The sequence below is a fragment of the Bidens hawaiensis genome, unplaced genomic scaffold (genome assembly GCF_021521415.1).
Source record: "Bidens hawaiensis isolate Kalapana, Puna unplaced genomic scaffold, B.hawaiensis_p1.1 tig00034657_1, whole genome shotgun sequence".
Taxonomy (NCBI): Eukaryota; Viridiplantae; Streptophyta; class Magnoliopsida; order Asterales; family Asteraceae; genus Bidens; species Bidens hawaiensis.
The window spans coordinates 82,820-106,369 of NW_027496009.1; the positions used below are offsets into that span (position 1 = coordinate 82,820).

At 38.9% G+C, this 23,550-nt stretch overlaps 1 protein-coding gene and 1 pseudogene across 2 annotated transcripts; one reads left to right on the top strand and one right to left on the bottom strand.

Moving 5' to 3' along the window:
- Positions 1 to 1,142: 1,142 nt before the first annotated feature.
- LOC143586442 (GDT1-like protein 3) lies at positions 1,143 to 11,264 on the top strand (annotated as a pseudogene). Its single transcript, XR_013144706.1, has 9 exons — positions 1,143 to 1,240; positions 1,324 to 1,371; positions 2,938 to 3,070; positions 4,157 to 4,255; positions 9,627 to 9,699; positions 9,840 to 9,925; positions 10,000 to 10,083; positions 10,746 to 10,805; positions 10,888 to 11,264. The product of XR_013144706.1 is annotated as a GDT1-like protein 3 (transcript).
- A 5,916-nt stretch (positions 11,265 to 17,180) lies between these two features.
- LOC143586446 (protein CUP-SHAPED COTYLEDON 3-like) lies at positions 17,181 to 21,003 on the bottom strand. The gene is made up of 3 exons (XM_077067991.1): positions 20,742 to 21,003; positions 18,832 to 19,109; positions 17,181 to 17,791 (listed from the first exon to the last, which is right to left on the bottom strand). Exons 1-3 carry the CDS (start codon positions 20,980 to 20,982, stop codon positions 17,225 to 17,227), a joined length of 1,086 nt encoding a protein of 361 aa, XP_076924106.1. The 5' UTR covers positions 20,983 to 21,003; the 3' UTR covers positions 17,181 to 17,224.
- Positions 21,004 to 23,550: the final 2,547 nt, after the last annotated feature.

A 23,550-nucleotide genomic window follows, 5' to 3' on the forward strand; every position in this document is an offset into this window, starting at 1 on the left:
AGCTCATACAATATAATACTGTCATTACCTCGGGTCGGTTCTCGGTTTCCTTCTTGATATCGGTTTAGAGAGAGAGAGAACTAGAGAGAGAATCTAAAGTGTGTGTTTTGGATGGTGTAAGGGATATGTGTAAATGAATTAAATGGAGGATTAAGGGTATATATATTTTTGATCATGGGCTTAAGCCTATGGTCTTTCCTTCATTCCTCCATAACCCAAGTCCATAACCCATATCCATTTACCCAACACAAGTCCATCTCGTATTCTATTCAACTAAACCGATAACGACCCGCTATAAAATAAACGAACTTTATTTTATTAATATAACCGAAAGTAGGATGTTACACTAATAAAAATTTGACACGTGTCAAAGGCGGCTAAATTTAGCCCACATCTATGGCTATTTAGCCGGCAACTTTGAATCTTAGCCGGCTTCAGGATACGTGTCTATTTAGTTATCCGGCTCCAAATATTCCTTCTTAGCCGGCTCCAACTCGGCTTGTAGGCTAAGGCTTCACTTAGTCGCCTTCAATTTTTTCATTTAGCCGTCTAATTATAGCCGCCAAAATTGAATATTTTACAACCTTATTAAATATTTACCCGGCTTCACTTAGCAGTCTTCTTAGCCGGTGTATTTAGCCGCCAAAATTGAATATTTTTACCAACTTACCAACTCTATTAAATATTTAGCCGGCTTCACTTAGCCGTCTTCTTAGCCGATGTAAATTTAGCCCCCAAAATTAAATATTTTACCTACTCACTTAATTATTTAGCCGGCTTCGCTTAGCCGCCAATTTTTTTTGCTCCTAGCCGTAATTTTGGCGGCTAAAATTACACGTGTCAAATTTTTGTTGGTTATAGGTGGGACCCGCTTACTTTTTATAAAATTTCGTGCCCATAAAGTGGAGGCTAAAGCTTAGCCGCCTTAGATAACGTGTCAGTTGTTTATGGGTTAAAAAACCAATGATCTAAGAGATGAAATTAAATTATTTGTCCAACTTGTCTAATTTCCCTTAGCAAGCCCCTTGATAATATATTTTATACATAGACACCATCTTCTTCTTCTTTTATGATCTTCATCTCATTCATTAGCTAAAAATGCAGCAGTAGCACTAGTCTTTACTTCTCAATCCCTTCGCCGAACGGTCGTCTCATCGGTATAATGATGAATCGGCGTGTGAATTATAGTCTTGTCATTCTATTATTCTTCTTCGCTGCTGCATCTAGGGTTTATGCACAGGTACACTCAATTTATTTATTAGTAATTGAACATGATCTTCCGGATTGAATTGATTTAATTATTGATTATCCATCCTTTATCAGGATGATTCATCCGGTGGATCCGTTATAGATCTAGGCCGCCGTGGTAAGGTTAGCTAACAAAACCCTACTTTGCTTAATTCTACGCTAATTGCTCACCTCATTAGTGTGTTGTTTACTTACAAGTCATTATTGTTATTATTATTATTATTAGGGATGAGCGTGGGACATTACCTATATCCGTACCCGTACCTGTAACCGATTGTACTCGTACCAAAAATCAATAAAAACACGACTCGTACCAAAATTTTCGGTATGGTACGGGTATTTCGGTACAGTGCCCGTTCTTGTATCACTTTACTTTTTTATTTCCAAATCTTCGACGATCTTGAAACCGGTACCGGCACGAGTAACAAACAACCTGAATTAGTCCGGGTATCAGTACTTGCACATGTACGTGACGGGTACCAAATTAGTACAGGTACCAAATTGGCTGCCGATTTAATGATAAGATAGTATTGAAGAACCCTAATTCGGTCGCCGACTTTAAGTGATTTGTTTGTTGGTTCGGGTCTTGGATGTTATATTATTTAATTTTGAAGAAACGTTTGGTACTTGTTCAATAATAACATGGTTGGAGAATTTATTTTATATATTAAATATGAAGAATCCCAATTAAACCTTTACATACTCCAAACAGGTACAAAATACCAAATGTACCCTTACCTGTACCCGATTGTACCTGTACCAAAATTCAACAAAAATGAGTACCAATACCCGTACTGGAATAGGCTAAATCGGTACGGGTATAGGTACGTGTACGGGTATTTGGGACAAAATGCTCATCCCTAATTATTATTATTGTTATTGTTATTATTATTATTATTGTTATTATTATTATTTTTATTGTTATTGTTATTATTATTATAATATCATTACTCTGGCCGCATGTGTAATAATTTTAGGGGCATTACACTCAACTTAAGCTCATTCAACATCTGCTCATAATTTGTTTTATTTGGCATTTAGAGATCAAATTAAGTTATAATAAGAGGTCTTGTTTTGTCTTGGCATCTGCTTATAACCAAGCATGTTACTTAGTCTGGATTTTGAGATTCAAAGTGCACACTTTCTAGTTCCATGATCCGCCCTTTGGTCAAACTGACAGCTTCTTTGGTTGACCACTAGTATTTTCACACATAAAATGTGCTATTCTTTTATGTTTGATGTTATAGTATGCACTGTGCCGTATGCAAACCGTACGAACACTGATGTGTGGATATAATTGTTCATCAACGTAAATTGCATGCTTGGTATTGAATATGGGATGTTTAGATCAGTTTGTTACATGGGAATGGGAGTGTTGGTATTGGTCAACTCATCACGAAACCGGTAATTATAGTCAAATAAATATAAACAGACAAGCAAACCCAAACACTCTTTTTAATATTTCTTATCTGCTTGTTTTAAAATGGATGAGTAGGAAACACAAGTTTTCTGTTATTGGGATCGATACCAAATTATGAAATTAATAAATTCTTTTAAGAAATTTAAGTCATATGTAATTGTTGGATTTGGTATAGATTGGATTAGAAATATGCTAGGGTATGTTGCACATTGACATATTTTCTAATTTGTTTTGCCTATTACATCTTAATGATTGTATATTTTGGACAGGTTGTTGTGGAGAAACTAAAAAACAATGTTATAGGTGACAAGATTGATCCAAAAGCTGTACTGAATTTGGATTCTGGTCTTGGGGTTTTTGATGCATTTTTTTGCTAGTTTTTCAATGATCCTTGTTAGTGAGGTACGTGTTCTTTTCTCATGATCTTAATACTAAACGCTGAATATTATTGTTTGTACAAGGCAAAGATGCATTTTAATGCATGCTATAGGTGACAATATTTTGTATTTTAAAACTGAATACAAACACACCCATATGCTATATTTAGGTGGCAATTTCAACACATTTACTTATGAATGGGTCGTTTTTGGGTTACGTTTTATCTCTAATTGGTCAAATCTAATACACTAGCTTTATAAATATTAGGTTATGTTGAACATGCCTAACATCGGTTCTCTTATAATTCTTAAAATATTCTCTGTCACTTTGGTGAAAACATAACAGAAGAAACTTAGGATTGGATTACAGATTTAAACAGAGAATGAGAGGATCGAGTGATTAGGTATCAGATACTTTCTATCGCTCCACGTATAGACACGCCAGACTCTTTCCCTCATATTTGTTACTTCTACACAAATCATACAACAATTAGCAGCATACACTTGTACCATATGCACAGATATTTGTAGCCGGATATGTTAGTGACGGTGGCGCAAGTGACTGGGCCCATTTTTAACCAATGGATCATCCATCTGATATCTAATCGTTCAATCTCTGTTTCATCTGTGATTTAGAGGGTGTGTGAGTTAGTCGGTCAAAAGAAAGAGCTTAACTAGGCTAAACGGATAAGCTAACAGTCTAACCCATCTTGAAAACGAATTGTGTTAAAAAAAAACCGAGTTTTTGGTTCGGCTTGAGCCCAAACTCGACCCATGCACACTCCTAATATTTGTAATTATATTTGACACTAACTATTTATAAAAAACTAAAATTTATGGATAAAAGGAGTTTTGGGGCAACCACACACCCATTACAACCCATGCCAGAAATTTACTTTATTTTACCATAAATTCAATTTGACCCATTACTCACCCGCATGTTTTGCCTCCTTGGCACTTTTACCATTGTGTCAAAGGCCTCTTGCTAGCTAAAACTTAATTTGTAGCTTAGATGTATGATTCCTTGTTGAATATTTATGGGTCTAATTCTATTAAGGTTTTCCCTTCTCAAAATCCATAACTCAGTTCTTCATTTATTGATTTCATGTAGATTGGAGACGAGACTTTTATTATAGCAGCTCTAATGGCAATGCGACATCCAAAGTCAATTGTTTTGTCCGGTGCCCTCAGTGCGTTGTTTGTGATGACGGTACTGTAGGGGTATGGTACTAAACCCGGCTTACGACCTTAATTTATTATGTTTGGCTTATTTTATTATATGGACTAATACAATATTATTGGGCTGAGGGGGTTTTGTGGAGGTAACCCTAACTGGGCTAGGCCCATTAGGGTACCATGATGGTGGCCATGAGGCTCCCTATATAAGGAGGTCTCCACCTCCTTATTAAAGGTTGTTCTCAATAAGAGCCACCACCATAACCATTTTTGTGTCTGTAAACAAGAGATCCTCGAGATTTCTTAGCAGTCACCTCCACACCCCCAAAAACCATTGCAGATCTGAGCGGAGGAGAGCGAGATTTGGTTACATCATCCCGTAGAAGACGATCCAAGATTTGGTTAGATCTCAAGCTACCGGAGAAGAAGATCGAGTCGTGGTTCGTTCATCTCGAAGACCGGGGAACATCGTCATGGATCAGGTCAGATTCATTTCATGTTTCTTCATTGGCGCCAGATTCATTTCATGTTTCTTCATTGGCGCCATCCGTGGGATCGGCAACGAACCACGTCTTGATTTTCGTCTCGGTTCTCAGATCTATCCATGAAATATTCCAGATCTAGGATTTTTTCCACTCTAGAAAAATCCAGATCTTGAAGTATAAAAAAAAATATATTAAAACTACCTGATTCGGACGGTCAAGCCTCCGGATCTATGATGGTTTTAGATCTTCTCTACTCCAAGCTTCAGATCTGTTTTTACACGATTACAAATCGAGAATTACAGATATGGGTTATAGATCTGAGTTTTTTGTGTAATGGAGACCAGATCTGATTCAGATTTCTTCATACGCGAGTTTGTCTGAGCAATAATCACGTTTCAGATCTACATTTTTGAAAAAACCCACTGAACTTTGAGTGGTAAATATTCTCGGAGCTAGAAAAGAGGTGTCACCATCAGTATGAAGATATTTTAAAAGGAAGGGTACAACTCGCATAACACATAGTACAACATGCCTATGCTTTGTATCCTATTAAGGGGACAACCTCTGAACCCTTCATACTTTTTCTGCATCGTGACTCCGGAGAACTTTCCCTAAGTCGTACACATGAAACCAACAACGGCGGAATGCTCCGATGCCTTGCATGCGCGACCCCGCGGATCAACGACCCGCCATCATGCATGCGCGCCGCCTTGGATGATGCATTCCGCCGCCATGAACAGGCGCCCTGCGAAACAACTAGCCGCCATGCATGTACGCCCACGGATCACCTTTTTGCTTCCATGCATGCGCCGCCTTGGAGGAAGCCGCATCGGAGGAACACTCCGACGCCATACAAGTGCGCTGCGGACGAACTCTCCCGGCCATGCATGCGCCGCATCGGAGGAACACCCCGACGCCATGCATGCGCAGTGTCGAGGGTCAAGACTCTATTGCCATGCATGCACGTCACCAGAGATCAAGTCTCTGCTTCCATGCATGCGTACTGCCGAGGATCATCACTCCACCGCCATGCATGCACACCACCTCCGCCGAGGAACCGCGCCTCCCGCTTGTCAGATCCACAAAGTCCGCTATGACCGAAAAAGTTTATACACATGCGAAGGATAGACCCGCTTGTACGCTACCGTCAGCCGCGGGTCATAACCGAGATCCGCGTATCAACACCTGCGGGTTGGCAATGCCACCCGCGGGTCGTAACCATGCTGCGTGCCGCCACGTATCAACACCTGCGGGTTGGCAATACCACCCGCGGGTCAACACTTGCGTGCCACCATGCATGCGCGCCGGCGGGTCCTCTCTCCGCCGCCATGCATGCGCACGGCCGAGGATCAAGACTCCGCCGCCATGCATGCGCGTCACCGGAGATCAAGTTTCCGCTTCCATGCATGCACACTGCCGAGGGTCACTTAACACGGGTCTCTTATGAACGTCGCGGGTCTTTATGAACGCTAAGGGTCACTTACCGCGGGTCACATGTGTGTTCCTTAGAATAAATTCCAAACAGCTGGAGGTCACCCACACACGCATATCGGTGCTCCTCCATCACCACGGGAGCAACTAAAGTTTAACAGTCTCGGAAAAACTCCGCCACCGCGGAAATATCCATGCTCCGCCGTGATGCATGCGCGCCCGCGAGTCATCACTCCGTCGCCATGCATGCGCGCCCGCGGAAACCACCATGTGGGTCGGAAGACGACTCCATGCCTTCGGTTTTACGCAGAAGACTCCGCCTCAATGCATGCGCGCACGCGAGTAACCGCTCCGCCGCCATGCATGCGCACCGCGGATCAAAACCCCATGCGGGTTGGAAGACGACCTCATGCGGGTCAAAAATAGTACAATATGAGCTTGGAAGACGACACCATTCATGGGCGCCGTGCTCCGACATAACAAACTCTGACCAAGGCGGGTCACCTGCAAGTTCCTCAGGTAAGCACCCAACCACCGTTCATGTGCGCCGATGGGTTTCAACAATACGTCACCATGCATGCGAGCTAAGGATCATCGCGTCACCGTGCATGTATGCGTGTCCCGCTGATCAACTCTACGCCGCCATGCGTGCGCTTCCGCAGATGAACAATCCGCCGCCATGCATGCGCGCCATGCACATGTTGCACTCCACCGACATGCTTGCGCGCCGCTGCTGATAGTGCACTACGCCTTCATACATCATGCGCGCAGCCGCGCGTCAACACTTCGCCGCCATGCCGCGTGCCGCCACGTATTAACACCAGCGAGTTCGCAATGTCACCCAGGTCACAACCGCGATCCGCCTATCAACACCTGCGGGCTGGAAATGCCACCCGCGGGTCATAACCGCGATCCGACATTCTGGTGAGTTATAGTTTCGCCAACTTGCAAGCTTCCTTTAATAGTGTATCAATGCCCTTCAGCGAGCCAACACAAATTACCGAGGGTCAAGTGTAAGCACTACCGTCGCCGGTCACGTGCACGCCGCGGGTTTCTTATGAACACCGCGGGTCGCTTACGCTGGCGATCCAAAACTAATCAGCGCGGGCAGGTCAGCACCAACTACCGCGAGCTTCATTTGTGCTCTGGCGGGTCCACGCCGACAACCTCGGGTCTCTGACGCACGCTGGGTTAACACCAGCTCCCGCGGTCTACATCCGCGCCATAGCTGAACAACCCCGATCACCATCGGACATCCTTCTGTTGTGTTCGCCATGCTCTGTTTCAACCTTTCAAAGTTATCAAAGCAAGGGTTTGATTTATTTACACTCCACCCCTTCATCTTTGTAACAAGATGGAAGTAAATTATGGAAGCCTTCCTCGATCAGATGGTGTCGTTTCCACAAAAAAAAAAAAAAAAAAGTCTCGCGTCAGATGCATGGAATCCTTGCGTCCAAGCCCCGGAACGCTAATAATAGCACATGCTTGGTTACAAATTCCTCAAGTAAGTGAATTACTTCACAAGTTTTTACAAAACCTCAAACTTTTTGCCTATATTGATTTTGGTTTAACAATCAAAATAAAACAAAACGAAAAGTATGAGTATAAAAGATTTGCATGAAATGGCATAAAGAATTATTTAGTGCTTATATTAATGCAAAACCTACGGCCACGCGCCAAACATAAAGGTCGGGAGCCTAATAATATCCCACATTGCCACGCGCCAAACATAAAGGTCGGGAGCCTAATAATATCCCAAACGGCCACGCGCCAAACATAAAGGTCGAGAGCCTAATAATATCCCACATGGCCACGTGCCAAACATAAAGGTCGGGAGCCTAATAATATCCCAAACGGTCACGCGCCAAACATAAAGGTCGGGAGCCTAATAATATCCCACATGGCCACGCGCCAAACATAAAGGTCGGGAGCCTAATAATATCCCAAACGGCCACGCGCCAAACATAAAGGTCGGGAGCCTAATAATATCCCACATGGCCACGCGCCAAACATAAAGGTCGGGAGCCTAATAATATCCCAAACGGCCACGCGCCAACGTAGGTTGGGCACACCTCATAATTTGCCCGAGGATGGGAACCTTGTAATACATCCACTTTTAGTTGATATGTTTTTGCAGGTTTGGCTACGAGTCGCACAAGCACCTATGACATTATTATTTTGAAGACAAGCCGGGATAGTCATCCTGCGTAGAAGAGGCCCTTGTGGGCCAGTCATTATCATCATATTATAGCTCATAAGCCGCAACTCGAGCATGCTTCATTATTTTATAGCTCGCCCCGCGCCACTATTGTTATGATGCGTGCTATATCTTATTCATGCCAGTGCACCATTATTATCATAAGGATCACAACATGTCACCATCATGGAGAAAACCTCTCAAAACTCAAAGACAATAAAGACAAGGCCGAAGAAAGGGGAAAAAACCGCCTCATATCCTAACACACCTTATGAAGTCCAGCGCTCCACCTAAACGCTTGCACGCCTAGGAGCAACACTGGACTTGGGGGCTTGTAGGGGTATGGTACTAAACCCGGCTTACGACCTTAATTTATTATGTTTGGCTTATTTTATTATATGGACTAATACAATATTATTGGGCTGAGGGGGTTTTGTGGAGGTAACCCTAACTGGGCTAGGCCCATTAGGGTACCATGATGGTGGCCATGAGGCTCCCTATATAAGGAGGTCTCCACCTCCTTATTAAAGGTTGTTCTCAATAAGAGCCACCACCATAACCATTTTGTGTCTGTAAACAAGAGATCCTCGAGATTTCTTAGCAGTCACCTCCACACCCCCAAAAACCATTGCAGATCTGAGCGGAGGAGAGCGAGATTTGGTTACATCATCCCGTAGAAGACGATCCGAGATTTGGTTAGATCTCAAGCTACCGGAGAAGAAGATCGAGTCGTGGTTCGTTCATCTCGAAGACCGGGGAACATCGTCATGGATCAGGTCAGATTCATTTCATGTTTCTTCAGGTACATTTATCCCTTCGTGTTTGGTTGTGTTTAGGCTTGTAAACGAACCGAATGACATGTTCGTGTTTGTTCGTTTAACTTTTATCGAACGAATGATCGAACATGAACAACTAAATGAGCAAGGTTTTCTTGTTCGTGTTCGTTGATTAACAATATAAATGAACTGTTCATGAACGTCAACGAACGAACATAATTGAGCTAAAACTAGTTAAAAGTAATGTGTTAAACACTATATTAGAAAGTGTATAAAAGTAGACTAAGTTGTAAACGACCAAAAAATCTAGAGGGAATGTATGAACGAACGTAAACTAACGAACACAATATTTTGATTATATTAGTACTTAAATAAACGAACTTCCTGCTGAATGGTTCATGAGTTTTTCACTTAACGTTCGGTTCATTTACCAGCTTACTTGTGTTTTTGATATTTTTTTCTTGAACCCCTTTTCAAAAGGTTTTTTGTGTTTTTGAGGTTTATTTTGGTATGCAGATACTTTCTACAGGACTTGGTAGGATTGTTCCAAATTTGATATCAAGGAAACACACAAACAGTGCTGCTACAGGCATGTAACTCACCTTTTGTGCTTAAATGTTAATTATTAGACATAAATACATGTTAAGAGCACAAATGTTTGCTATCATGGTATCATATTCAATTTTAATATAAAAGTATGAAGATTAAAATTATTGTTTTATAATGCAGTTCTGTATGCCTTTTTTGGGTTGCGTTTGCTTTATATTGCTTGGAGATCAGATTCAAAAGCATCTCAGAAGAAGGAGATGGAAGAAGTACGTTTTTTAATTTGTTTTATTTTTGAAAAAAGTATGTATTTTTGCTGACTAAGTTGAGTAAACTCTTGCAGGTTGAAGAAAAACTTAAGTCTGGACAAGGAAAGACGGCTGTCCGCAGATTCTTTTCTAGATTCTGCACGCCAATTTTTTTGGAGGTACTTTAATCTACCGGTTGATGAGTATTGTTGTTTATTTTATTGTTACATCATTTTGTTTTAAGATGCGCAGAAGTTAAAAACTTGCTACAATATCATGTTTGCCCAACCAAAAAAGTTGATACAAAAATACCCATTAAAACCTTTGAAATTTCGTTTGTATATTATAATATGACCATTATCCTCTTCTTTTTCTCCTCATGTGTTACAACCTAATTATTTGAACAAGATGTTATATATGTCATAAATTTGAAAATGAGTACATTTGATATTCTGATTTTTGTGGGGAAAATACGATATTATTATTTATGGTTTGAGGGGGTATATGAAATTATCCCTACTTTTAAAAGCAGTTGTTTAACGAGTTTTAAGAATAGAACCTTAAGTATTAAATTTATTTGATAAGAATCATGTCAATCCTAGGTTCATTTTAAAGGTACTAAATAAATGATAGGTTTATAACATTATAATTTAGAGTCGATTACATTATCTTCCCCTGTGGTATGGAATAATTACGGCGTCCCTTGAAACTAGTTACAAAAATAGTCCCTGATTTTACTGTTTGCCTTCATTTTTTATCCTAAAGCTAAACTCAACCGTTCAAATGTTAAATTTAGGAAATGGCCAATTTTCCATTTTGATGGGTTTTTCTTGTTTTGCAGTCATTTATTTTGACATTTTTAGCAGAATGGGGGGATAGAAGCCAGATAGCAACAATTGCTGTAAGATTTTCTTGTATATTTATCATCCTTTCTTGTTTAATGTTTGTATTTGGAATTGACAAAAGCACCCTTGGATTTGCAGTTAGCAACACATAAAAATGCAGTAGGGGTTGCTGTTGGGGCTGTCATAGGTCACACTATTTGTACATCTGTAGCAGTAATTGGGGGTAGCATTTTGGCATCTAAGATATCACAACGCACAGTTGCAACAGTTGGAGGGTTACTATTTCTTGGTTTTTCTGTATCATCTTATTTCTACCCTCCCCTGTAATAACCACTTTTATTATTTGTAAAACGTTAAGAGAAAATCACGAAAATACCCTATTTCACCGAGTGGGCACACCATTTTTTACTAGATCGTGACAACTTTGTAGCAATCGTTAAATATTTTAATCTGATGGTAGGTTTTAACACGATTCACGGTTGAACCCCTATACATTACCGACTGGTTGAGCCTCGTGTGGCATGTTTTGAACTAATGCCTGATACGGTTCAGATCAGTCAATCTGGTTTAAAACACTTGTAATTTGTGGTATAATTAAGGGGGCTGATATAGGAATATCACACTAATTACTAATTATTTATTTTTCTCCGGCCACCGTCGAATTCTACGTCTCCGGCGGCGGAACACACCGGATCTACTTGTCTATCAACAGAACGGTCTTACTACCGTCTATTACCGTCTTACTACCGGTTCTTCACTTGGCTGACGTTGGGGGTCCCAAAGCAAAAGAGTGAGCTTTTTGTAACCTGGCTGCCGTGACCATCGTCGCCGCCGCAGCAGCTCTATTTGCCTTCATCTTCATTGTACACTCTTTTCTTTCTCAATATTATTATTATTATTACTGTATTATCATTAGAACATACGTGATTCGGATCTTTGGATTTTATTTTCATTTTAAGATCTCTTGACTATTATTATTCTTGCTACACACTATTATTATTATTATTATTGATTCGGTGTTCTATTGCTTGTGTTTGTGTGATTAGTTGCAACCATAGAACATAGGAACCATGACTATTTCTTGAGACCATGTCCTGAAACGAGAGGTGTAGGAAAGGGTAAAGATAGGGAGCGTATATTGCGTTTGGCTTCTTGGAATGTAGGAACATTAAATGGTAAGTTGCTAGAATTGGTAGATGTGCTTAAAAGACGTAGGGTTCAGATAGCATGCCTCCAGGAGACTAAGTGGAAAGGGCATAGAGGGGCTGAGTGTAATGGATATAAGTTGTGGTACTCAGGGTCTGATGGAGCTATGAATGGAGTGGGGTTTCTAGTGGCTAAGGAACTACACACTAGTGTGGTGGAGGTGATAAGACAGAATGACAGGATTATGGTGTTAAGATTAGTACTAGGAGAGGAAGTAGTGGCAGTAGTCTGCGCCTACGCGCCTCATGTAGGCCTAGGGGATCAAGAAAAGAGAGAATTTTGGGATTGCCTAGATGCAGTGGTAGGGGGCATACCTAGGGGGAGAGGATTTGTATAGGAGGTGATTTTAATGGACACATTGGTAAGGCTAACGATGGTTTTCAAGCCGTACATGGGGGTTTCGGTTTTGGTGATAGGAATGAGACCGGAACAGATCTTCTAGAGTTTGCGGTGGCCCATGACCTAGGTATTATAAATTCTTATTTTAGGAAACAAGATTCTCATTTGATCACTTTTAGCAGTGGCGGACGCGACACGCAAATTGACTACCTTTTGATGAGGCAAGGAGACCGACGTTGGTGGAAGGACTGCAAAGTCATACCTGGGGAGGCAGTTGTGACTCAACATCGACTACTGGTGACAGATATAGGCTTCAGAAATAAGCTCACTGTTCGAGAGAAGAAAGGTACACCTAGAATTCGATGGGGAAATTTGAAGGACGAAAATCTATTACTGTTTAAGGATAAAATCATACTACATACGCGGGCTCGACTAAATGGGGACTCAACTCATATATGGGAAGCTATGGAGACAAAGATCATTCAAGTAGCAAAGGAGACTCTCGGGGTCACAACAGGAAAAACAGGTGGGCATAAGGAGTCTTGGTGGTGGAATGATGCAGTGCAAGACAAGATAAGGGACAAACAAGGATGTTTTAGGGAGCTAATGAGGTGCAGGAATGAGGAGGAGCGAGTGGAATTGAGGGACACCTACAAAACGGCCAAGATAGAGGCGAAGAAGGCAGTGGCGGAGGCAAAGAACGCGGCTTTTAAACGGATGTATGAGCGTTTAGAAACAAAAGAGGGGGAACATGCTATGTTTAAGATTGCCAAAGCCAGGGAGCGTAGAAGGCAAGATCTAGGGCCTGTGAAGTTCATAAAGGATACAGATGGGCATGTACTGGTCAAGGAGCAGGACATCAAGCTAAGTTGGCAAACCTACTTTCACAATCTTTTTAACAATGGGAGAGCTGACCCAGAACATGACAACACAAATATTCAACGACAACAACCGAATAACTGCTACTGCCGACGGATTACACGAGAAGAGGTGCAGACTGCACTTAGTAGGATCGGTAGGTCTAAGGCTGTTGGCCCAGACAACATACCCATCGAGGTGTGGAAGTATCTGGGAGAGGAAGGAGTCATGTGGTTAACTACTCTGTTTAATAGTATCCTCAAATCAAGTAAGATGCCAGACCAGTGGAGGAGCAGCGTTGTAGTTCCTACCTATAAGAACAAAGGAGACGCCCAATGTTGTGGTAACTACCGAGGAATCAAACTACTAAGCCATACTATGAAGCTATGGGAAAGAGTGATTGAGGTTAGACTTAGACGAGAAACTCAGGTTACGGTGAACCAATTTGGCTTCATGCCGGGGCGTTCCACCACAGAGGCAATACACCTTATAAGAAGATTAATGGAAAAGTATATGGAGAAGAAGCGTGATCTACATATGGTGTTTATTGACCTAGAAAAGGCCTACGACAGTGTGCCACGACAGGTGCTCTGGGAGTGCTTGGAGGGTAGAGGAGTACCCAGGAAATACATAGAGATAATTATGGATATGTATACCAGGAGTGAAACAAGTGTTCGTGAGCCAGTGGGGGATACTGATTTCTTCCTTGTAGAGGTAGGTCTTCACCAGGGGTCAGCGTTGAGTCCGTTTCTTTTTGCAGTAGTCTTGGATGAGTTGTCAAAGTCGATTCAGGGGACTCTCCCGTGGTGCATGATGTTCGCAGACGATATTGTGTTACTTGCTGAGAGAAAACAAGATCTAAACATGAGGCTTGAGGAGTGGCGAACAACCTTAGAGACAAAGGGTTTAAATATTAGCCGCTCTAAGACGGAGTACCTCCACTGTGATTTTGGTGGGATAAACGACAATGAGGACGCACAGATCACCATTGAAGGGCAGGTGGTCCCGCAGGTAACGAAGTTCAAGTATCTAGGATCATTTGTTCAGAGCGATGGGGAATTAGACAGTGATGTGACACATCGAGTTCAGGTAGGATGGTGTAGATGGAAAGCAGCCACAGGTATATTGTGCGACAAGAGTTTCCCGACTAAACTAAAGGGGAAATTTTACAGGGTTGCAGTTAGACCTGCAATGCTATATGGAACAGATTGTTGGGCCATCAAGAAGGCACAAGTGCGGAAGATGGAGGTAGCAGAGATGAGAATGCTACGTTGGATGTGTGGGCACACAAGGCTAGACCGAATAAGAAACGTTGTGTTTCGAGAGAGATTAGGGGTAGCGAACATAACAGACAAGATAAGAGAGTGGAGATTGAGATGGTTTGGACATGTGAAGAGAAGACAGATGACGAATCCTGTTAGATCCGTAGAAAACATTACTATAGAGGGGAGGAGGGGTAGAGGACGACCTAAATTGACTTGGGATGAGAGGATTAGGCATGATTTGATAGACCTAAACCTCTCCGAGGACATGGTTGAGGATATGAATTCTTGGAGAAGTAGAATTAAAGTTAAGGATTTTTAGGGAGAAATGAATACCTTAGGGCTTATACTTAACTATTTAGGTCACATACCATAACGGTATTTTCCTTACATATATTATTATTATTATTATTATTATTATTATTATTATTTTAGTTTTTATCTAACTGTTAAACTTTGATTTTCTTTGTTTTGCTTCATACATATGTATTTAGAGCCGAGGGTCTCTCTGGAAGCCACCTCTTTATCCCTTTGAATAGAGGTACGGTGTGCCTACATCCCACCCTCGCCAGACCTTACTTATAGCTTTGCACTGGGTATGATTGATTGATTGATTGATATAGGAATATCACCTCCGTATGTGTAGACCATCAAGGCTGTCACATCATACCATACAAGATGTGTGATAGGACGGAATATGGTTATATGGGCTGTAACGACTGTTACGAGTCATATCAGTTAAAATCATATGTGCCATATGATTTGCCTTCCATATGGTTGTTATTTTCGGTGATTTTCTTTGTGTCATGCAGCCCGTTTGGACTATACAGCTAGTATGTTTAGACTGATTCTTAATTAGTATACTTACATGATTCTTATTAATATATAAATTAGTAATGTAGTGTGAAGCAATTGTACACATGCAAGGCAATCTGGTATACTTATATGATTCTTATTAATATATGCAAGACGATATGTGTTAAGGAAACAGTCTCCATTTCTGGTCTTAAAATGAGTTTTACTTTGAAAATTTAGTCACAACACAATGTTGTGGGGTTAGAAAGATATATGCTACTAACAACCTAAGACAACTGAAGAAATCCACTAGGTTATATTTTTTGTATGTATTGTTTATCTTTATCATAGACCATGTTAAGGTCGAATGTTGATAAGAAGATTGTGCCCGATTCTTGAGTGTAGGTGAACTCAGTTCTTTACGATTAATCAATATCGGCTACAGGTGATCATGAAATCGACTTATGAATTTCGTGTCTAAGGGTCATGCTATTTACGCATTTGAAGACAGGGGTGGTTGAAAGACATACTCTACTGAATCACAAACTTATTATTCTGTCCCGAACTGCATTTATGATAAACTCCAAATATTTCCATCATTCAACATTGTTGCTTGACCCTAAGTTAGTAGTTGGATCATATTTTACCACCTTGTAATGCGTATTTATATTGCTTTCCAAGCTCGTCTTTGAATCAAACTTAAAAGACCACGACATTTCTTGCATCGAGTTTTGTTAATGCTCGACATTTCACTTGGACCAAAATGTTGCTACATATCCAGGTTCTTAGTTGTAGATACAGCCACAACCACCTTTAACTTGCTTGATGAATATCCAACACCAAAAAAAGATTGTGATTAACCACAATCGTATATCATTTCAGAGTGTTTTCAAGAGATTAGTGAGCGTTAAATTTTGAAATATTGGAGAGCGTTTTTGAATGTTGTGATTATACCAGAAAGTTGTATATAGTAATAAATGGGGGCAGGCGGTAGAAAAAAGGTATAGGAAAAACACCAATTTCAGATGGCTATATAGCAGTTATATAACGGGCAAAAACATCTAAACAGATCAAACCGGTTTCAATCTAGTTCCTAACAGGTAAATGCAAACGTGGTTCAATCCCACGGGTCAGTTTGGATCCAAACCGGTTTCAACCAACAAGGTTTCCATATCAGTTCCGGTATGACTTATGAGTTTATGTTACCAACCTAGTGTTTTTACACCTCTGACTCTAGCCTAATAATCAAATTCATACAAATTTGTACTTTATGTTCTAACTTTGTATAAATTCGAAACTTAATGCTACACACATGAAAGAACACCATAAAACCCAACATTCATACTTCAATTTATCAAAATCCAAATGAAATTATTCATCCAAATTCCAAAGGATGACTGAAAATGTGTCAAATATTCAAATAAAATGTTTTCAGATGTATATTTATTGATCACAGAAGAAACTAAAATTTCCTTTTGGGACCACACATACGTCACTATTGAAGCTGAGTTGACCTCCCATTCTATAGTCAAATCAGTTTCAATTTTCAAATCCAATCAATCATCCCACACCTCTCATTAATTTTTTTAAACTAAGAACGAATAAACCAATTATCCGGAGTAACCCAATGATAAAATGTGTCTATACGTTCACGGAGGCATACAACATTCGATAGCTCAAGCCCACTGTCTCTAGTTCTGAAGAAAACCCATCGCTCGATGACCCACTGCGGTAAAATCAAGTTGAAATTGGATTCGAAGGTCTCCGGCTCAAATCGTCACTTCTCTTCCAAGACACGCCTCTCATTAAATAATAAATACACAGCCTTTTTTTTAATTTCACTTTTGGTTCTTTTTCATGGAAGGATATAAAATAAAAATCTAAAATTCAACAAATAAACATGCTATAAATGTTATAATTGGTTTATAATTAAGTCATAACATTTATTTACATATCCTAATAACCCTAACATATAGATGATGCATATATTCATGTTCAACACATTCGTTATCCGATCAAATAGTCGGTAGCAACGACTGATTAAACCCAACCCTATCAAATGCTACCGCCTCATTGCTACGATCACTTGTACCGCTCCCGCTAGTGTTGAAGAAATGTTCCAATTCACCAAAGCCCGGTTGCTCAAATGTGAACAATGGAGTAGAGGTTGCATAATCCGTCCCCCACCGGTGCATATTAGCATTGTCGAGTTGTGGGTCGCTAAAATGAGCCTCGGTTTTGCATTGTTTAACACCATGGGTAGGGGTTGGGGTAGGGGTCTGATTTTGGGGGGCTAAGGGTTTAACCATGGTTGGGTTAGGGGTAGTATGTTGGGTTGGGAATGTTGGTTGGTTTATAAGTGATTTGAGGTCTTGATCTTGATGGTTGTCACTAAACAAAAATGGGTTTTGGAGTGGTGGTGGTGGTGGTGGATTATGGTGGTACATCATGGGTGGTGTAAAGGGCTTTTTGGTAATTTCAATAGAGGTTGATGGTTCTAGTGTTGTTTGGTGGTGTTTAATATGACCATTAGATTTCTTTTCGCCTAGTTTGTGATATATTCTACAAATCACCCATTCATCCTGCAAAATCACTTATACTATATGTATCAAAATTTGTATCAATATGAGTATTATAAACATAAGTCAGGAGACCTGATTCAAATTAAAAAGAACCTCTAGAAATGTACCCTCGGCCGCCTATGACGGAGGACTTTTTTCCTCAAATCATATTTTATATTTATTTATATTGACACCTAATCTATCCAATTATAATAAAGCCATTTAAAATGCATACTGTAAAATTCGAACCCTCACTATTTTTGTTGAAAAAATAGTTACGAATGTATAACCTTGCCTTTAAAAAAAATAAAATCTATAACCTTGACTTGTTTTTCTTAAGAGAAAAAAAGAAGGTAATTCCTAACTGTTTTTTATATAACAATAAAAAATAATCTCACCTACACTACAAATAATATCCTCCTGTATTGTTAAAAAAAATACAGTTAGCAAGACAATGACATTGGAAGTAGAGGTGCACAAATCGGTTTTTTTAAAAAAACCGGTTCGGTTAATAACCGGACCGGTTTTTCTTGGCCTGGAAAAAAACCGGTTCGGTTAATAACCGGACCGGTTAATAACCGGTTTTTTTCTGTCAAAACCCTAACCGGTCTAACCGGTTAGGACCGGTTTAGAAACCGGTTAGAACCGGTTAATAAACCGGTTTTTTTAATTAACCGTTTTTTTTTTTAAAATAACCGGTTAATAACCGGTTTTTTTCATAATAACCGGTTTTTTCCATAACCGGTTCAGTAACCGGTTTTTTCTCTAGAACTTGTAACCGATATACGAACCGGCGGTTACTAAACCGGTCAAACCGGTTTTTAAATAACCGGTTTTTGTAAAAACCGGTTTTCGGTTTAAACCGTTGAACCGGTTCACCAACCGGTTTTTTTGCCCATCTCTAATTGGAAGGCCTAAGGGAAAAATAATGAAATGACAAATTAGTCCTATCAAAAAGTCAATCAAGTTGGATGGAGAAAAGTCAACATAGACAAAACAACAAGATAAATACATATAAAGGTTGTACTATTTAAACTGTCAAGAGCATAAAGTGGTTGTACCTTACACGTGTGTCGATAAGAAAAATCTCCATCAAGCCGGTACTCGTGCATAACCCATTTGGTTTTTTCCCCATGTGGGGCCCGACCCTTGTAGAAAACCAGGGTCTTTTTCATACCCAAAAGGGTCCGACCCGACCCGCTACTGTAAACCTCCCGATCCTTGCCCGTGGCTTTCCAGTAACCTGACCCGGTAGCCCGGTTCGTCCTCAAACCGGTCGGGTATTTTCTATCCCTCAAGCTATAGAAATACCACTCTCTTTCTCCCATCTTTGCAACTTCTACACAAACCGTATAATTAATAATTAGTTAGCATTTATAGTCTTGTTCATGAACCCGAACATGAGATTTATATATATAATTACGGGTTAACCCAGACACAACCCGTTTTGACCTGAAAGTTTTTTGATTTTTCTCTATTATTTCACGTATTAATAAGTTTTGTACATTTTTAATGGAAAAAAATACAACTTTGTATGAAAGAATTACGTTTTAATTATAAAATCTTAAATTTTACTATAAGATACCAAAACAATTTAATTTATACATAATATATATTTAAAAAATAAAGGAAAAATCAAATTGGTTAACAGGTCAACCGTGAACCTATCAAGTTTGACCCTAGCAAACCCGTTTAGCTAAAGGGTGTGACACGAAACTAACTCGAAACACTTGTATCGTATGCGTAGATAGTACAAGCAATGTCCAACGGGGATAGAAGTACAACCCATCTTTCTTTCTTTATTTTCTTTTCTTTAATATAAAAATACATACAATGGTAGAAATCAATTTAGGCTTTGGGCACATATAGGTGTACATTAAGTGAGAAACTACTTAATTCAGTTGCATTATTGGTTTGTACCGTACTACAATTATTCAACAATGAATGTACTTTTCGTTTTTAATGGCTCTTGAATGCATGGTACTTGTTTACAACTCTATTTACACAAGGTACAAGGGGTAAAGCAGGGATCAGAAGAGTACATCAGGCCCTCATTAGTGTAAGTATAGAAAAAGATTGTCAGAAAATGAATTTAGATAGATTTTCTCTGAGCCAAAAATTTATTAAAAATCTTGAAGCAAGTTGTAGCAAATAATTAACCATGGGGGTAAATTATGGGCCTAAAAAGATGTCAGAGGGTCATTTGTTACTTTGTTGTTTGATAGACATGCATGCATTTAGTGCTTGTACGTTACAACTCTTTATGCATATGTGAATGTTAGTGGGCGGGTGAAAATGTGTGTGCATGTTGTGTGCAGTAGCGGACTCATAATCTTTTTTTGTCAAGGTTGCATCTTTTTGGTACTCGGATATCTTATAACATGATGTTTAAATTTTCGGTTTAGATCACATCACATCATATAAATAAGGTTTTCAAGAGATAAAATAAGGTTTTCAATTTTCAAATAATTGATCATGACCACAAAACAAAATAGTAACATTATGTAATTACATCATAAAGCAATTATGTAAGTACTCTGTAATATAATTATTCTACTTGTATATATAATTACTCTATTTGATTATCAAAATTAACACGTTAATTTCAGTTATACATTAACCTTTCCCTATCAATCATAACCATTTAGAAAGAATAAATTAAATACGTCATCGTATTAACTATTAAGTACTACGAACTATTTTTTTTTTCTAATTTAACAAGTATAGATTGTTTTAAGTAACAACTTCACTATACTTAATATATACTTCATTTACTAAAGAGTAATGTTAACATCTAAATAGATAGAAGGCTAACAGGCAACAAGCTGCGCATTGAGCCTTTTTAGCATAGTTGTGTTTGATGATGATGAATGTGTCTGTGTTTGATAACTGATCAAGTGTATGTTTGAAGGTGAAAGTAACCCTAATGTGTGTGTGTGTGTATTTAGAGGATATATATGTATATATGTACCTGGTAAGTCCCATGGTTCAGAGCGATTAAGATCAACTTCAGCAATGTGTATGCCAGAAAAGATAGTAGAATTGAAAACTTTGGAAGCAAGATAGAAGGTTACAAGTTCTTCATCAGTGGGATGAAACCTAAACCCTGGTGGCAGACCACCGCCATTTTCATCGGAATCTGTTAATAATCCACCACCGCAGCCTGCACTACCACCAAGCTCACAAAGAATATCTTCTATCCCAATCATCATCTGAGAGTATGTGTGTGTGTGTTTTTGATAGCTTCTGAAATGTAAAAGGAATTTGGGAGGATATTAATTAATAAATCAACTCCACCTGAAAAATGACAAAAATACAAAACAACGAAGTGACTGAGTGGGTCTCTCAATCAATCCTAAGACTATATGCGTAGTGGAGTAATGGATAGCTTAAAAATGACGACGAATCGTGATATGTGTAATCCAGTAACGAGTGAGAATTTATTTTTAGATTGTAATGGTGTATGGATTACAAATTGTATTCACAGTATCTTTTTTTATTATTTTCTTTTTATAATTAAACTAAACAAATAAAAACTAATTTATTTAAATAATTAAATAAAAATGCATTAAAATTAAAAAGAAATACAAAAAAATACATAACTAAAAATTAAAAAATACATAACTAAAAAAATACTTATATCCGTAATATTCGCGCATTTTTTCAATTCGTTGTCGTTGCAATAATGCGGCCTCTTCGTGTGACCCGGCCGCTTTAAGGGATTCGTATTCTTCACTCATTTCCCACAATTTCAACATAGCGGCAATCTTTTCGTGTTTTTTGTTGTTTTCTCTCATGGCATCGTTGAGTTCCTTGACACACTTTTTTTGTTTTTTGATGATTTCCGTCATGGTAGCATAGAGTTCCACGGGTTTCGGTTGGTTCGGGTTGTTTGTAGGATTCATTTTGCTAGATTTTTTGAAAAAAGTGTACGTTTATATAGATGTGAAATGGAGAAGAATGATATGGAATGAAGAAGAAGGTTTATATTTATATAGATATATAAATATATTGTTTCAATTATTTTTTTTATTGTTGACCGTTGTCAAACGGTCCATTTAATATAATATTATTATTTTCAATACAACTCGGCGATAATAACACCACGCCCCCGCCCCATTTCGCCCAATGTCGCCCCAAATCGCCCAAACCCAAGCTCCATTACATATGACCTAAATAAGTTATTGTTTTATAACGACGAGTTTCTTATATTTATGATATCGCACTCCCGATATTTAAAAAGCCCCGTTGCAACACTCTAGTAAAACGATATTATTATAATCGGGCCCACGATGGCTCCGGTGTTTGGCTACGGCGTTCTCTAGGAAACCATGCCATCAACTACTATTTGACAGTAATTGTGTCGCCGCAATAGCAGAGCTCTCTGACATAACACACGGTGTGACAAAAACCAGTTGTGATCGGGATTCACTCTGGCAGCCTTGCACAATGCTTAGCTCAATTCTTTTATTTTCGTTATCACAATCTAACAAAAATAACTCACGTGAATATAAACTTGAGTCTCTACCTGAAGAACTCAATTCCTCCTATCTATATATCACAACGGGTGAACATCAATTCTAAATAACTAAATATTTATTCAACTATATTTATGTATTTCACAATTTTTTCTAATATTTTATGAATTTGTAACACACATACCGTTTTTAGTTATTTATTCAACTATATTTATATACGAAAAGTTTATCTAATATCTAAGAGTAAAGTGTCAAAATCGTCCATGAGGTTTGGTTAATTGTGCGATTTTCGTTCAAATAGTTTGTTTTGTGCAACTGGACCATTGTGGTTTACACCTTCTTGCCAATGTCTTCGATGACAACTCTATGTTTTAAAGAACCCCATCTCCGGCGACCCCATCTTCGAAGATGGGAATCCTTTAATATCTAACGATGACAACTCTGTGTTTGGATCAAGATTCCCATTGCCTTCAAACTCAGTTCGATAAAAGACATGTTAGATTACGGTGAAACACAGTGGATCTTCAGAAGAACATAAGAAATTATGGGATGTAATCAAGACAATTTGTTGTAGATCATTAATTGATAAGAGTGTTCAAAATTAAAGACGTCTCTATATTTACGATAGACTTATAATTATTTTATAGTTATTGTAATAGCCTTGTTATGTGACATTCAAATAAAAACCATAGACTCGTTATGTAATTAATTTGGTCTCCTTGTATTCGTCTTTCCTTGGCTTCTAGCTAAGGTTTTGCTTTTGTGTTTTTTATCTTTTCGTTTTGTAATATACCGGTTGTTTACCTATAATCAAGTGATCTAGTGTTATAGAGTTAAAATCCTTATGATTTTCTTATTTTTTTTAAATGCCAAATTTAAGGTTAATTAGAAAGATTTTAGTTAATAATAAATAGAGGTTGTTAACAAAAAGAAAAAAAACGGAAGTGAGGTGTAAAGGTGAGAATTTATGCGTGCGTGTGGGAGAAAGAAATTAAAGAGGCATCAGAAGTAGGAGCTTCAGAATCAGAAGCTAGGCTTTTAGGCTTTTACTTTACACACAGTACCTATGCCTACTCTGGCCACCTAAGCTTTTTTGTAATTATAAATCATTCTTATATAAAATATATTGTCGTATGCTAGAAAATACTAGTGAGACGCGTACGTAACTACGTATAATGCTACAAAGATTATTTGTAAAAATACAATATTTAAGGCGGAGAAGGGTACGTATCTTGAAATCGTGATAAATGACATGACATTATAGGATTGATAGGAAATAGGTATCTTATTGACCATTCATCT

Bases quoted from the DNA above. Each gene is read 5' to 3' on its own strand.
- LOC143586446 (XM_077067991.1), bottom strand. From the start codon at position 20,982: ATGATGATTGGGATAGAAGATATTCTTTGTGAGCTTGGTGGTAGTGCA. The intron at 19,110-20,741 runs GTACATATATAC...CGGTTTGTGTAG, and splicing joins TGAACCATGGGACTTACCAG to AAGTTGCAAAGATGGGAGAA. The intron at 17,792-18,831 runs GTACAACCACTT...GTGATTTTGCAG, and splicing joins CTTATCGACACACGTGTAAG to GATGAATGGGTGATTTGTAG.